Consider the following 15,349-nt stretch of genomic DNA (forward strand, 5'->3'; position numbering starts at 1 on the left):
CTTCTGATCCATAACAACCCCCAGATCCTCTGAGCAGAATTCCTGCTCACTGACCTCTTCCTCCCACTGCTCTCAGAAGCATCCACTTGTTACATTTGCCCTCAGTGAATTCCATTTTATTCATTTTAGATCATTTCCAGCTCTTTCCTTCAAGGTACTCACAAACCTTTTAGTTCTTGGGTTATTTGCTAAGGCTTGAGGGTGTTACCTCTTCCATCACTCAGGTCATTAATGGAAATGATTGGAATAATACTTCCTTCTGCAGGATCCAGTTGGAAACATCCTTCCATTTTGATGGGGAATCCTCAGTTACTGTCTCTGTATGGGATTTACATCCAGTTCTGCATCTATTTACCTGCAGTGCTTTCCTTAAAATGAACCACATCAAGTGTATATAAAGTCTGTAAATCTGTGAATTCAATCTCTGGCCTGGTTTAAGAAAAGAGGTTGAAAATCACCCTTTTTTACCCTGTAAGTGGCAGCTCTTGACATGGAGCAATGGCTCTCTGACCCATCAGAACTCAAAAAGGCTTTTTTCCCCCCTCTCTGACAACTGACTTGTGCTGCCTCTTGGGTTTTTAATAAATAGGGTTCCAACCTAGATAAAATGAACTGCTTTGAGTCAAATTTAGTTTCTGTTAAACACAGTTGTGTTTATGCCAAGTGAAAGCATCTTTTTATGAGGCCAGAGAAAGCAGGCAGGTTTTATACAGGGTATAAATAAAAATAATCAGCCTTTGGGATGTTTTTCACAAGCTGTCAGAGCCTGAAGTGAGCCTTTTGAACACAGTGACCTCTGATCTATTGAAAGTCCTCTCTCTCTCTCCCTTTCCCAGGTCCATAGGAACAGCCTGGCACGATGTAGCTGTGATGTGAACCCTTCCTGTGCCCTCTGTGGCACTCGGAGCTCAACAACTCTGGAGATCCAGTATGATGCCCCCTTGCTGGAACGTCTCTCCCAGCTGGATTCCTGTATCCATCCTGTCCTGTCATTCCCAGATGGTAAGCACAGCACCCATGGAGCTGTCAGGGGGGGTTATCATCAAACCCAGGGGCTGAGCTGGGTTACCAGAGGTGCTTGGAGATGCTGCAGAGCCTGCTTCTCCAGCCTGATCCAGTGGGAGATGTCCCTGCTCCTGGCAGGGGGCTGGAACTGGATAATCCTAAAATTCTAGAGTGGCTGAGGTTGGAAGAGTCCTTAGAGATCATCTCCAACCTGCCATGGGCAGGGACACCTCTCATCCAGCCCAGGTTGCTCAAAGTCTCATCCAGCCTTGCCCTGAACACCTCAAGGAAGCCACGACTTCCATGGGCAATCTGTTCCAGAGTCTTCTACTTGAATTTCTTCCTAAGATCCAGGCTGAACCTCTTCTCCTCCAGCTTCATTTCCCTTTGTCCTATTGTTGGACAAGTCTTATGGAAAGTCCTTCTCCATGCTCTTCAAGGTCCCTTCCAACCCAAACCATCTGATCCTGGGTTTCCAGAGAAGTGCAGATCTGCTTGGCTACTACCAAGCTTTTTCCTCCTAAATATTTTATTTCATCTAAATATTTTTAGAGCTTTTACTGGAGCAGAAGGGGTCAGAAAAGCATTTCACCTGGAGTTTGCTCTGCTCTGAGCCTCTGTGCTGTGGGAGCATGACCTGGAGCTCCTCTTGGAAACCCAGCAGTGCCTGGGAGGCTGTGCTGGGCCCTGGATCTCTGGATGGTGTCTCTGTGGCTGTGAAACCACTTGAGAAATAATTTGCTGCCACAGGGTTTGTTCATCTGTATAAAATTACTTGGGGATTGGTTTAAGACACAGGAGTTTGTTTTTTTTTGCCCTTGTAAGGAATTGAAAATGATCTTCCATGGTTCAGAGGGTGCAGCAAGAAGGGATCTTCCCATTGGGTCACTCCTTTCCCTGGGTTAGAGTATCAGGGTTAATCATCATTAAGAGGAATAGTTAGTCCTGACCTTGACTGAGGGGTATTCACAGATTTTGAGTGTAGGGACTTTTCCCAAAGGAAAAATAGTAATTTCCAGAGTCTTTTTGCTTCCTAAACTGCCAAATTAAATGCAAACCTGTTCTTTGACAAAAAAAAAACCTGTTGTCTTCCACGAGCTTGATGTCCACTGCCATCTTTTTCTCTCTGATCCCAAAACACAAGCCCATAAATGATAAAGATTGGTTGTTTTATCAGGTGGAAAATCCATCTCAGTGGTTCCTTCCCATGGTAGGAGTACCTGGTTACTGGAGGTGTAAACCACCCCCACTGGGAATACTGGGAGGAAGGTGCTTCTCCTGATGGTGTGGATGGTCCTGGTTCAAACACTGGGGTTTAACCCAGTGTGTGGTGTTTGGGTTGAAATTCCAGCTTTGCACAAACTTCCTCTGACAGGAGGAAATTCATGGAGTGTCTGGGAGCAATTAATCTGGCATCTTTGACTAGCACTATATTTAAACCAGACAAAAATAGCAAATTGGTGCTATTTTTAAAAACTAAATCCCCACCTCCTCCTAAGACACATCTCTGGCGTGGAATTCAAGGGAATTGAAGCAGAAATTTATTTCCTGGTTTCACAGCACTCTGTCTGGAGTGTTAAATCTAATATCCTAGGAAGCTGTGTCCTATTGCAGCGTGGCAGCAGGCACATTATTTCATCCCATAATTCATTTTCTTAGGGTTAATTCACATGCTAAAAAATCCTTTCTGGATTAAAAACTTTTTTTCAAGCTACACAGTCTTAAATCTTAAAACATCCCTACAGAAATACCCACATTCCCCCTCCCTACCTCAGATTAAGGTTGCTTTTTGGGGGTGAAGATGCTTTTCTAGCCAAACATAAAGCCCAGGGAGGGTGCTCAGGTAGGGAAATTGTTCTGCCTGGTATTTCTGGGCTGCATGGAGTTGTCTCCCAGCCCCTGAGCACTGACCCAGGTTGCTCTCAGTGCTCTCACATCATCATTTTGGGGGCTCACCTGGAAAGGCAGTGGCAGTGAGGACTTTCTGGAGAAGCTGCTGGTGTTTGGGAGATGGAGCTGTGAGCATGTGCTGACTTTCACTTTGAGCCTTGGCTCTCTGGGGCTTCTCCCTGGCAGCCAGGGATCTTTGGTGTTGTTTGCCAAGGGCAAAATTGCCAGGCACCAGGGGAGGAAAAAAAAATATTTATTCTCCTGGCAAGCAGGGTGCAGGCATCAAGGTTTTTAACCCCTTGCACTTGGGCTTCCTTGGTTCCTTTATACATTTTAAAAAAATATATTTAATTTTTTTCTTTCTTTTTTTTCCCCTGGTTCATCTGCTGCCTCACTGGGAATGTTCAGATGATGTAATAACCTTGGAGGGGAGGGTGAGCACCAGGCTCTCAGGCTCAGTCCTGTTGCCATCTGCTGGTCCCTGGGAGGTTTGCACTGCTCAGCTGAGGAGGAGGAGGGGGGAGGAAGAACAGTGAGGATGTCACTTGCTGCACAGCCTCTGGTGCAACCAGTGCTGTCAACAAGACACTACCAAGCCAGCAAATAACTCATTTTCTGCTGACAACATTTTATCTTGAATTTTTCCCCTCTCCCATCGACCTCTCCTCTCCTTCCACAGATGTGGGGGCTGCTGGGATGGGATCAGTTTTCATGAAAAAACCAAAAAAAAAAATATTAACAGAGAAGAGGATGCTTTCCCAGAGTCAAACCACTTCATCTCAGTGGTTTTGCAGCCTCGTTGGTAATATCCTTAAAGGACTGGGTTGTCCCCTGCCTGTTCTTTGGGACATGGCCCCTCCACGTTTGGTGGCTGAAGAGCTGTCCCAGCCCTTCCTTAGCCAAGGGATGGGTTCAAACCAGACCTTTAACCATCAAGTTACTGGAAATGCAGCTGTCCTGGGTTTTTCCTGAAGGTCATGTTCCCCCTCTTAATAACAACCAACTCCAGCCTGTGTCCTGCCAGCTCCTGTTTGCCTGCCTGGATCTGCTGGGGCTTTCCAGACCTTGGAATTGTTGCAGATATTTAGGATGGGTTCAGAAAGCAACTGTCAAGGCTACTGCCAGAGCTTGGATCAATCCAGCTCACCTCTGAGATGATCCTGGGTGCAGTTCCTGAATCCCACCCCAGCTCCTGACTGCTTCCACATCTCCTCTGCAGAGCTTTTTCATTCTCTGGGGTCTGGGAAGGTTCAGCTCTGCTCAGGGTTGCTTCAAAATCCTTGGGAAAATGTCATGTAAGCTTGAGGGATGAGGGAAGAGAGATGTTTGTGCTCCTGATGCTCATCTCAGTGCTTGTAACTCCTGGTTGTGGCAGCATGTCCTGCTGGTGATGGTCTGTACTGGTCTGTACTGGGGGAGGAGAGCAGATGGGGAACCACAAATGCTGGTGGTCAACAATCTTATGGGTGTAGTTGGAGAAGACAAATTCACACCTGAGTGGTTCTCTTGATAACCCTAAAGATGCTTTTCCAAACCAGGATTTTAGCCCTGAGTCCTGACAAAAGAGAAGTGGGTCTTGGAGGAGACTGAGGCAGCAGCATTGGGTGATCAGATCTGAAGCTGTGTTTGTGGGACTCCTGAGGCTGGAGTAGTTTGTTCCTCCAGTGAGTGGTTTTTCTCATTAACCTCAGCACAAGAAATACACAGAATAATCTCCTGAGCTGTCTCCTGGCTGAGGGTGGGGAGTGCACAAGGACGTGGGAGAAACAAAGTTGGAGGAATGTGGGCAAAAGCAGCATCTGCCCCATTGCAGAGCAGGACAGCACAGGATGAAACAAGGACAGGGACTCTGGGTTTCCCTGATGCACAGAAACTTCAGGCTCCAAACCCATCAGTTACCCAGATAATTCCCCTGGGATGCTCCTGGATCCAGCTGCTCTTTGGGCTCCCCTACAGAGCTTCTCCTGTGGCTGATGATTGAGGTGCCCCATCACACAGCACTTGGTTGGCTTTTGGCTTGACCTGAAAGGGAGGTTTTAAGCTGAATTTCCCTCTCCCAAGCCCATCCCTCTGTAGATCTGATGTCCTGAGGTATCTCCAGAGTCTTGGAAGTCAGATCTGAGAGAGCAGAGTTGAGTGGGGAGGTACAGGAGGTGCCTTCAGTGGTGTTTTTTCTGACAAAGATTTCATTCCCCTGCCACCCTGGCTATCCCTGGGCTGGGAATACTGTCCAAACCTGCTTCTTTGGATTAGAAAGGTTGGGTCCTAACTTTGCAGGTCCTCCTTGAAAGTGTGGAAGGCTTTGGGGAGCCTGGATTTGAGAGCCCTGGCTTTATCCAGGGTTCTTCTTCCCGGGAGGAGTTGCTGGGGCTGAAGTTTCCCAATTCCCTCATATTTATTCATGGTTTTGTGTCCCTCTTGCAGATGTGCCGACCAGCCTGCACTTCCAGAGCATGTTGAAGTCTCAGTGGCAGAACAAACCCTACGAGAAAATCAAACCTCCCAAAAAGCTCTCACTCAAGCACAGAGCCCCCATGCCTGCCAGCAGCCTGGCTGACCCTGCTCGCAAGGACCGCCACAAGCTGGTCAACTCCTTCTTCACTGCAGCCAGTAAGTGTCCTCCCTGCTCCACCACCTCCAGGAACACTGCCTGATCTTTTCTCCAACAGCTCTTCAACCTGGCAGGAGAGAGGAGGAGGATCCCTAAAAATTCAGGGGTTGAGGCCAGGGCTGGAGGTGAAGCGTGTGCAGGGGGTGAAACTCAGGTTGGGCTCAGCTCCCAGGGACCTTTATTTTTTTTTTTGCTCAATCTCAGCCTGTGCTCCTGGGCACTCTGCCAGCTCTCAGCACATCTCTCCAGCCCCCTGAGGGTGTTGAACCCTCCCACCCCCCATTTTTCCCTTGACCTGTCTGGATTTACAGAGCTGCTCAACTCCGCCCGCCTCTCCCGTTGCCGAGAGAATAAAAAAAAAAAAAAGAGGTGAAACCTGGCATTTCATAGCTCTTCCTCTGTTCCCCTCCTCAGAGCGCTCACATCAAAAAGCCCAACCAGACAAGGCACACAGGCCACCTTTAGACGATTTTATGGCCGTGTCCAAGGCTGAGAGAGCTCCAGAGCACTCTCTTGTCCAACCTCCTGCCTGGGACAAAAAGCGATTGCGAGACAGCTCATCAGAGAGGAGTGAAGGTAGGGCCTGGGGGGGGAGCTTGGGCTTTGCTGCACATCCAGCCTCTCTCCACCTCCTTGCCACCACCACAGCAAATCCCTGGTGTGCTTTTAACTGCTTCTTCCTCCCCCCCCAACCCTCCCAGGGCCTCTCTCAAGCTGGCAGCCACCATCAGAAGGTGCTTCCCTTTCACGCTGAGTTCCTCCTCAGCCCTGGCAGTTCCTGGGGCACGTGGTCCATTTCTCTCCACCACTTGGTTGGTGGGTTGGGGCTTTTGCCTCTTGTTTATTGGGGTTTTTTTGGTTGTCTGTTAATGGCATTCTTCCCTTTTCTCCCACCCTCCCTTGTGTAGTGTTGAAGCATCACACGGATGTTGGTGGTCCAAGCTACTTGGCAGCAGCTGCAACCCCCCCACCTCACAGCCCTATAGCCAGACAACTCTCCACCTCCTCAGAAGGTTCTGCTCCTGCCAGCACGAGTTCCCAGGGCACCTCCAGCACAGCTGTAAGTACCCAGGTGCCTTTCTGGAGAGGTGTCTGAGCTCAGCTCCATCACAGGGGATGGAGCACTTCACCTCGAGAGTGCTTCCTGGTGCTCTTCACCCCTTGGTTCAGCTGATGGTTGGGTTGTGGATCCTCTTGATCCTCTTTTTTCACTCCTGCCTTTGGGTCTGTTGGGTTTCCTGGATTGACTTTGGTTTGCAGAGCCAGGCAGCTGCAATTCCAGGTTCTCTGTCAGCTCAGTCACTGCTGGTTGCTGTCTCCATTCCTTCTCAGAAGTCCCCTGGATTTGCTCAGCCTCTTGAGTTTTGTTTTCTTGAAGCTGTCTGGGGCTGGCAGGAAGAGGAGCAGGAGAGCTGAGCACCAGCAGTGTGCTTACAGTGCTGTTTCCATGGAAATGGCTTTGCTGTGGTGGCCTTGGTGACCCTGGGCTGTCAGTGGGGTTGGAGCTGAGTCACTGGGCAGTGGGACAAGGGTGGTGGCAGCCACCTTGATTGTCACCTCCACACAAGCTTCAGCATTTGCTGAGCTCATACAGTCCTCTGAGGCACGCTCAGCCTCCCAACATGCTACAGGATGACAAAATTTGGGACCTTCATCAAGCACCATCAGTGAGCAGGACCATAACTCCCTCCCAGGGAGCTCTGTGACCATGCAGCTCCTCTGCCAGATGTCATCCATCCTCCCAGCACCTGACCCACCTTAACAGAAACCCTCAAAGGACTGAATTCTGAACTCCTCAGTGTCTCAGAGAAGAACCTGCCCTCTGTCTGACCCACTCCAGTTCACAGTTTGTGCCCCAGGGATGTGACCAAGGCACAGCAGAACACATTTCCTTGAAGTGGTGACATCCGGGTGGGTAAGAGGCACCTGCCCATGGCAGAGCTGAGGACACTTCATGTCCCTGCTCCAAGCTTGTTGCTCTGGTGCTCTCAGGTCCTTCAGGAGGTTCCTTCACTGCAGAATTTTCTGCTGCATCATCAACTGTGACATCAGTGAAGAGATGACACTGAAGAGCCAACAAGCACTGGAGACTTTGACACTGGATGTTCTGAGTGCTCTGAAGGATGGTTCAGCAGCTCTAGCACCTCAAGATGATTTCTCCTTCTGCTTTGCCTGCATATTTTGCTCTCCTCTTGCTGCTTTTTCTGCTGCTTTTTCACAAGCTCATTCAGAAAAGCAAAACCAAGTGGCTTCACTTCAGCAGCCAAATGCTGCAGGAGCACTGTGGACATTGGGAAGAGGTCACTGAGCTCAAGGAGCTGCATCAAGGATCGAGCATCCCAGCCTGGAAAAAGTCTGGGTCAGGCCTCCCTCTCAGCAGTGACACACTGGAATTTCCTTACTGCCATGGGAATAATTCCCCATCCTCAGCCAGCTCCAGACAAGTCCCAGGGTTTGACCGTGGCAGGTCCCAGGCAGTTGGGTTCCCGAGACCAAAAGAGAGGAAATCCATGGTAAATTGGAGGTGACTCTGTTAGGGAGACACATTTATGTATCAAGCTGATCCATGAGGATTCAGGGCACTGTCACAGGTTTAGGGGAGGGTTTTTTGGTTAGACAGATGGTAGGAGAGCACCCAGTGAAGTGTGGAGCTTATTTCTGTCTTGGAAAATCCATCCCAGTCAAAAGCGTGGCACAGATGGAAGCTGGGAGGCTCCAAGTGCAGCTCTCATAACCCCAGATGAACTCCTGGCTGACTGCTTCACATTCCTCCTCTGGCTCAGTGTCACAAGTGGTGGAGCCACAGCCCTGCAGGGACAGGAGCAAGGGGGCTGTTCCCAAACAGAATGGTTCCTCCTCCCCTCCTCATGGTCTCAGGACTCTTCTTTCCCTTGGCAGGAGGGAGTTGGGTTCTAGGGGAGGTTTTTCTTCTTGCTGGCTCAGTTTCTTAGCTGGATTGCATCTCCTGACCCCCCCTGACTGGTGCCAGTGGTGGTTGGAGCTCTGCAGCCTTTGCTCCCCTTCCCTGCAGGGCCACCACATGTTGGGTGGTACTTTGGAAGGTTTTGGGTTGGGAAGAGCTTCCACCAAGGTGAGCTCCATCCTGATGCAAATTCCTCTTGGTTCTGGACAACATCTGTTCCACATCCTTTTTTTTCCATCACTGATTTAACATGACAAAACCTACAGCCCTTTCTGACCTGTTTGTTGGTTTTTTTTTTTTTTGGCTTTGTTCTGCAGCCAAGGAGGAGGAGAGGTGAAAGTTCATTTGATATTAACAACATTGTCATCCCCATGTCTGTTGCTGCCACGACACGTGTGGAAAAACTGCAGTACAAAGAGATCCTCACCCCCAGGTATGTGCCTGCTCCCCACCTCCAGGAGTGGGGTCCTGGGTCACATCCCAGGCTCTTCCCCTCCAAATATTTTGCAGAAATTCAGCTTGGCCTTAGGGTTGCAGTGCTGGTGAGGAGCAGGGCTTTCCTCTTCCTTAGAAACAGGGGAAAATTCAGAAAACTTGATTCTGTCATTGATGGAAACTCCCTGAGTTAGGAAATGTGTTGTCTGAGTGTCTCTTCTGCCATCTGTCCTGCTCAGCTCTCTTTGTACAACCTGGAGTCATCCCTGATGTCCCCTGTCCTGCTTCAAAGGATGACAGACAAATTTGGGAAGTGTTCCCCATTTTTTTTCAGGGTGTGGTTTAGTGGCCATGGTATTGTTGGGTCAGCAGCTGGATTTGATTGATCTTGGATGATCCTTAATGATTCTATGAAGCCTCTGAGCACACGAAACCAAAGGTCCTGGTGCTTTCCCAGCTCTGCACATGTCCAGGCTGGGTGCTGGGTGCCTGGTGCAGTTCAGGACCTTTGCTTTGGGTTGCTCTGACCAGGAGAAGCAATGCCAAGCCTGGGCTGTGGTAGGAACCAGAAATTTCCTCTGCCCAAGCTGAGCATAAGGAGGGGAACTCTCAGCCCTTGGATTAGCACCAGGGGTGAGATCAGTCCCTGGTTTTTTGCTTGGGGGGAGTTTGCCCACTTGTGCTGCAGCTTCTTTGTCCAGACTTCCTGGTTTCCAGTCTTGTTTTTCCTCTCCCTATTCTCCAGGCTTCCCATCTTACCTCTTCCCTCCTCCTGGTCCTGACTGCTCTTCCTGGCCCCGTTTTGGAGCAGGACAGGGAAGGAGTCTCCAGGAGCTGCCAGAGAGCACCAGGAATGGGCAGGAGGGAAGGGACAGAAGAGGAGGATGCTGGTGGCCTCCCTCTCCATTCCTCACCCTCCCAAGGTGGAAGGGAGTCTCCTGCCAGGCTTCTGACTCTCTACCTCTGGTCTTGTCTTGCAGCTGGCGTGAAGTGGATATCAGTGCTCTGAAAGCCAACCCTGAAGAAGACAACGAGGAGGTACGAAAGGGGTTTTGTTCCCAGGGGAGGTAGGAAGGGGTTTTGTTGCCACGGGAGGTGGGATGGGGTTGGCAGCAGTGCCCATGGAGGATGCTGGAAGGGAGGGGACGCAGGGACCTCCCTGGGGAGGTGCAGAATCTCTTCCTTGGTTGCAACCAAATGGTAGAATTGGCCTTGCAGAACCCAGGCTGGTGTTGGCTCTCTTTCAGGAAAGGCATGAGGAGGCAGGAGTTGGATTAACTGGCTGGGTACAGCTGAACCTGAGGTCTGATTGCTGTCAGGAGACCTCTCTGGGCAGCAATCTTTTCTCTGCAATAGCCTAATCAAGAAATCATGAGCAGTCGTGCTGCTCTAGTTATTATTTTAACTAAACTGATAATGATGGTGTTTCTTCAAACCTCTGTGTGATCTCTTTCACTCTGGGATAAGAACTTTCTGGGGGTTTTTCAGTTTTTAATCCCTTCCTAAGCAATGCAGACTGTGTTTTTAACAAGGTGCTTTGGCACTCACTGGGAGCATCTGTCTCCTTCCAGATCCAAACCTTCATTTCAATTCCTGCTCTAGCTAATGCTGGAAAAAAAAAAAACAAAAACCAAAACCTGCCTGTAGATGTGTGTTTCAGAGAAGAAAGCTCTGACCAAACCCTTTTCCCTTCCCAGATTGAGGATTTGTCTGATTCAGCCTTCGCTGCTCGCCATGGGAAGTGTGAAGAGATGGAGCGAGCCCGGTGGCTTTGGAGCACCAGCATGCCCCCCCAGAGGAGGGGCAGCAGGTAAAACCCCCAAACCCTGCCCTAACCCCCCCAGCACAACCCCCCAGCCCTGCCACAGCCTCCCCAGCACAGCCCTGGCACTGGCAGGGGCTGCCCCAGCCCTGGGATGCAAAGAGTTGGGGCTCTGTTGGCCACCGTGGTGTTCCCAGCAGGGGGATGCTCCTGGGGAGAAGGTTGTGGAGGCTTTGTTAGGTTGTCTGATCCATAAAAAAGGATTCCAAGCTTGTGTTGGTTTTGGAAAGTTTGGTCAGCACTCACAAGAGCAGCTGGAGGAGCCCATGGGGTGTATTCTGCTTGGGTCAGGGTGAGGTTACACACCAGGGAGGTTGTGGACAACCCCCTCTTGCACCATCTGTTTGGATGCTGTTGAATCAAACACTTTTGGTGTTACAGGAGAGTGGAAGCTGCTGTGGCAGCTCAGGAGTCTGGAGAAAGGAGGGCTGAGCTTCAGGACATCTTCACACAGAACCAGGGATCAGGGCTTTCACATCTCTGCTTGGTTGCTCCAGCAGAGCCATTTCCCTGCTCAGTTTTGTGCCTGGGCTTCCCTTCCTCTGACCACTCCATTCCCTTTCTGCAGTGTCCAGATGGGAATCTCCTCATAAACCCGTGGAAGAAGAGATTCACTCTTCCCCGTTTCATTTCTGGTGCTCTCTTTGGTTTTGAACCACTCTGCTGCTCTTGGGCAGAAACCTGAACTGCAGCTGCAGGCAGAGCTCTGCCCCGTTGTCTGTCTGGTTGTAGTTTCAGTTCAGCCCCATCAGGTGTGCACCATCCTGCAAGGCTGTACCTGCAGGAACTTCTGGAAATGCAAAGGTGGGGTTTGACAAACTCCATTTGTGCTGCTGCTGCTTTGCAAACTTTTTCAGCCAGTTTCTCCCATCTGATCACCTTTCACCAGAACTTTTTTTTTCTCTCAAGACCCTTTTGTAAGGATTTTGGTGAAGGATGTTCAGGACTGAGGTCCTGGGAGGTGCATTGAAACTTCATTTCATAGGGATGCTGCTTGGGAAAGGATTTCCAGAGATCTCTGGTCCAGCTTAGCCATGGCTCATGAGCACTCCAAGGATGGAGATTCCTCCAGAGCTGGTCCCAGCAGGGAGAGATGGGGATGTGTGTCCCTGGCTGGGATCCCTCAGGGCTTGGTTGCTGTGATCCAGCCAGCCCCTTGCCTGTGGAGAAACCTGAGCCAAGGATAAGCAGCAAACAGTGGGGACAAACTCCCTCCCTTTCCCTGAAGTGTCCTCCTCTTTGTCATCTGCTCCAACAGATCTCTTGAGCATTTTCTTGCCTTCCTGCCTCCTGTGCATAACAGAACTGTTTGGGTTTTTTCCTAAATTGCATCTTGACTCAGCACATTGGCTCTGGGGGGCTTCCTGCAGGTGTAGCTGGTTCCTCAGGCTACTTGGGGCTGGGTTTGTGTGTTCTGAGGAACACTTGGGCCAACGTGTTGGCCCAAGTTGGGCCAACTTGGGAATCTGATCCAGTGCCTGATTGCCACTGCAGTTCCTGAAGAGCTGCACACAGGTGTGGGGACTCCAGTTGGGTTTTGGGTGTTTCATCTGGAAATCTGTGTAGGTGCTGAAACTTTCTTGATTTAAGTCTTCTGAAGTCGTGGGGCTTTGCTGTGCTCCTCCTACACCCAACTGTTGACCTTGCTGCGTTTCCATCATTACTGATTCCCTGCACTTGGTTCCTCAACTGCCTGGTGTCGTGTGGATGCTGGAAAAACTTGGAAAAACACAATTTCCAAGTGTCTGATTTCATAGGGTGGCTTTTCCCATCATGGGATTCGTGCAGCACTCCCAGCACAGGAGATGTGTGGGACCCAGAACCTCAGGAGAGCAGTGTTGGGGCTGTCCCAAAAGAGTGGAGAAGGGACAGAGAGGAACCTGGAGGAGTTCAGGGCTGTGGCATTCCCTGCCTGGGTGTGCCAGAATCCTGCTGCCTTCCCCCCAGCATCCTGAGGCTGCTCCTGAGGGATTCAGGGGTGTGTGGGAGCTCAGCTGGGGGTGCAGCCAGGCTCTCAAAACTTTTCTTTTTGTTCCCCAAGGTCTTACAGATCGACAGACGGACGGACGACCCCCCAGCTGGGGAACCCCCCCACCCCCCAACCCGCATCCCCTGAGGTGGGAAACTGCCACTCCCACCCAGAGCTGTCCCACACCCACTCACCGCGCAGCCCCATCAGCCCAGAACTGCTCTCAGCACCCCTCACCCCTCTCTCCCGGGACTCCATGAGGCTCCTGTCCAGTGAGGACACCCGGTGCTCCACACCCGAGGCTGGCCTGGATGAGCAGGTGGGTGCCTGGATGAGCAGATGAGTGCCTGGATGAGCAAGTGGGTGCCTGGATCAGTAGGTGGGTGCCTGGATCAATAGATGGGTGCCTGGATGAGTAGGTGGGTACCTGGATCAGTAGGTGGGTGAGTGGATGAGCAGGTGGCTGCCTGGTTGAGCAAGAGGGTGCCTGGATCAATAGATGGGTGCCTGGATCAATAGGTGGGTGCCTGGATCTATAGGTGGGTGAGTGGATGAGCAGGTGGGTGCCTGGATGAGAAAATGGGTGCCTGGATCACTAGATGAGTGCCTCTGTCAATAGATGGGTGCCTGGATCAACAGGTGGGTGCCTGGATAGGTGGGTGCCAGGATCAATATGTGGGTGCTGCTTTCATTTCCCTCTGGTTCTGATCCTGGCAGGGAGGGGTCCCGAGTGCTGCCTCGGGGGGGATTGAAGGGAAAGCTGCTGTTCAGACCTGGCTTTTCTCTCCTCCTGGCTGTGGGGAGGCAGCTTGGAAGCCTGCAGGGGAAAATCCTTCCCAAAGCTGGGCTGGGGAGGGCACCAGCAGCTCGGGGGAGGTTTGGGGGCGATTTGGGGGCTTCTGTGTCCTCCCCAAAGCAGCGAGGGGAACAAATCCTCAGCAGAGAGTCAGACACTGCGAGGGAGGGAGCAGCAAAAGCTTTTCCAGAAGGTTTTCCATAGCTTGCTCTCTCTCCCCTCCAGGCTGTGCAGCCCTGGGAGCGCCGAACCTTCCCTCTCTCCTACGACCCCAGGACAGAGTGCGAGGACCAGTCCGACCCCCAGGAGCGGTTGTCGCGCTGCACCCGCCGCACCTCGGGCAGCAAATCCCGGGAGAGCGATGGCACTTCTGCTTCCCCCAACCTGGGCAGCCTCAAGAGCCGAACCCCCCTGGCCACCCCCTCCTCTTCCTCTTCCTCCTGCTCCTCCTCTTCCTCTTCCTCCTCCTCCTCCTCCTCTTCCTCCGCAGCAGTTCAGCGGCCAGCGCACAGATAGAGACATCCGGGAAGACCTGAGCAAAAACCAACACACAGAACTAACTCTTGGCATTAAAGCTTCCAAAATCTGCGTTTGATATTCAAACATCCTGCCGGGAATTTTCACAGTTTTTAGTGAATTTAAGGAGTTTAGAAACTGTTTTTTTTTTTCTTTTTTTTTTTTTTTTCCTTTCTTTCTTTCTTTTTTTTTTTTTCCTTTCTCCATGTTTCCTTGTCACACGAATGAGAGCCCCCAGATTCCTCCCAGTGGAGTTGAAGCCTTGGGAGGGGAGCAGCCCACCAGACACCCCCTCACCCTTCCCCTCTTTCCTCCCTTCCCTTCTTAGCTGTATAAAACTAGAGCACAGGATTTAGCTGACTAGCAGACTTTGGGGATAGTTTTTTTTCTCAAGCAAAAGGGTGTTCTTTTCTCTTAACCCATTACCCCCTCCCCTCCCTGAAAGGTTTTAGTGGAGTGAAATTAGTGGTGAAAAAGTGATGTCTTGGGATTGCAACTTCCCTGCACTTCACCCTCCTGCCCTTCTCTCCTCTAGGTTGTAGTTCCAGGTATCCCAAGGGTTGGGATGGGGGATGGGGGACTCTGAGCCCCCCCATCTCCCCCCCTGCCACCTCCTCCTCCTCCTCCCCTGGCAGGAGGTGGGAGAGGGAAGGAGCAGAATCCCCCTCCAGGGCAGGAGGGGGTTTTGGGAGCCCCCCAGGGGGGTTTCTCCTGGGCTGAAGGTGCAGGGATGGGGGGGGGAGAATCCCCAACCAGGTGTGGTTGGATGCTTGGAGCAGAAATCCCCAAGGAAACCCCCTGGGATGTAGCTTGCGGGGGTGGGGGAGGGCTGGAGCTGGGACCCTGCAGCCCCTCACCCTCCTCAGGGCTGGGGAAGGGGCAGCTCTGGGGCCCGGCCCGGGTGGGTTTGGGGAAAGAAGAAGGAAAAGGGGGCGGGTGGGTGGGTGTGGGGGTGTCAGGTGCCCCCCACCATGTTGGGAGGAGGAAGGGGGCGGGGGGGGGGGGTTTGGAGATCCCTCACGACTGCTTCGCTCCACTCCCACCCGCGGTCCCAGAACCGGGGTGGGTTCTGGTTCGGTTCCCGTGGGTCCCATGTGCCACCTCCTCACAGGTTATTTCAGTTTCAAACCGAGTTCGCTGTTGTCCCAACCCCCCCCCCCCTTTTCCCCCCCCCTTTCCCCGGCTCCTCCTCCCGGTCCCTCCCGCACCCGCAGTGACTCCAGGATCCCGCACACCGTTCCCATCCTTAACGCTTTCTGATCCCCACGGGTGTGGCTATCGGTCCCTGTCCTGTTGCTAGCATCGTGCCTGTCTTTATGTATAATCACATCAAAAAAAAAAAAAAAAAAAAAAAAAACCACAAAAAAAAACCAAAAAAAAAA

The 15,349-nt window shown here is 51.5% G+C and overlaps 1 protein-coding gene across 4 annotated transcripts in view; it reads left to right on the forward strand.

Annotated features, from left to right (window-relative positions):
• The window catches only part of KANSL1 (KAT8 regulatory NSL complex subunit 1), a 105,210-nt gene extending 90,405 nt beyond the window's left edge, over window positions 1-14,805 (forward strand). For 2 of the 4 annotated variants that reach the window (XM_030466100.1, XM_030466099.1), the window contains exons 7-15: window positions 837-1,002; window positions 5,320-5,505; window positions 5,921-6,082; window positions 6,415-6,566; window positions 8,747-8,862; window positions 9,845-9,902; window positions 10,562-10,674; window positions 12,728-12,974; window positions 13,677-14,805. In XM_030466100.1, coding sequence (XP_030321960.1) covers window positions 837-1,002; window positions 5,320-5,505; window positions 5,921-6,082; window positions 6,415-6,566; window positions 8,747-8,862; window positions 9,845-9,902; window positions 10,562-10,674; window positions 12,728-12,974; window positions 13,677-13,967 — 1,491 coding nt within the window. In that variant the 3' untranslated portion in view covers window positions 13,968-14,805. Of the gene's footprint in view, window positions 1-836; window positions 1,003-5,319; window positions 5,506-5,920; window positions 6,083-6,414; window positions 6,567-8,746; window positions 8,863-9,844; window positions 9,903-10,561; window positions 10,675-12,727; window positions 13,014-13,676 lie in introns of those variants that run through there. The other 2 variants (XM_030466101.1, XM_030466102.1) reach the window with 2 other exon arrangements.
• Window positions 14,806-15,349: the final 544 nt, after the last annotated feature.

This window comes from Calypte anna, chromosome 27 (genome assembly GCF_003957555.1).
Source record: "Calypte anna isolate BGI_N300 chromosome 27, bCalAnn1_v1.p, whole genome shotgun sequence".
Classification (NCBI taxonomy): Eukaryota; Metazoa; Chordata; class Aves; order Apodiformes; family Trochilidae; genus Calypte; species Calypte anna.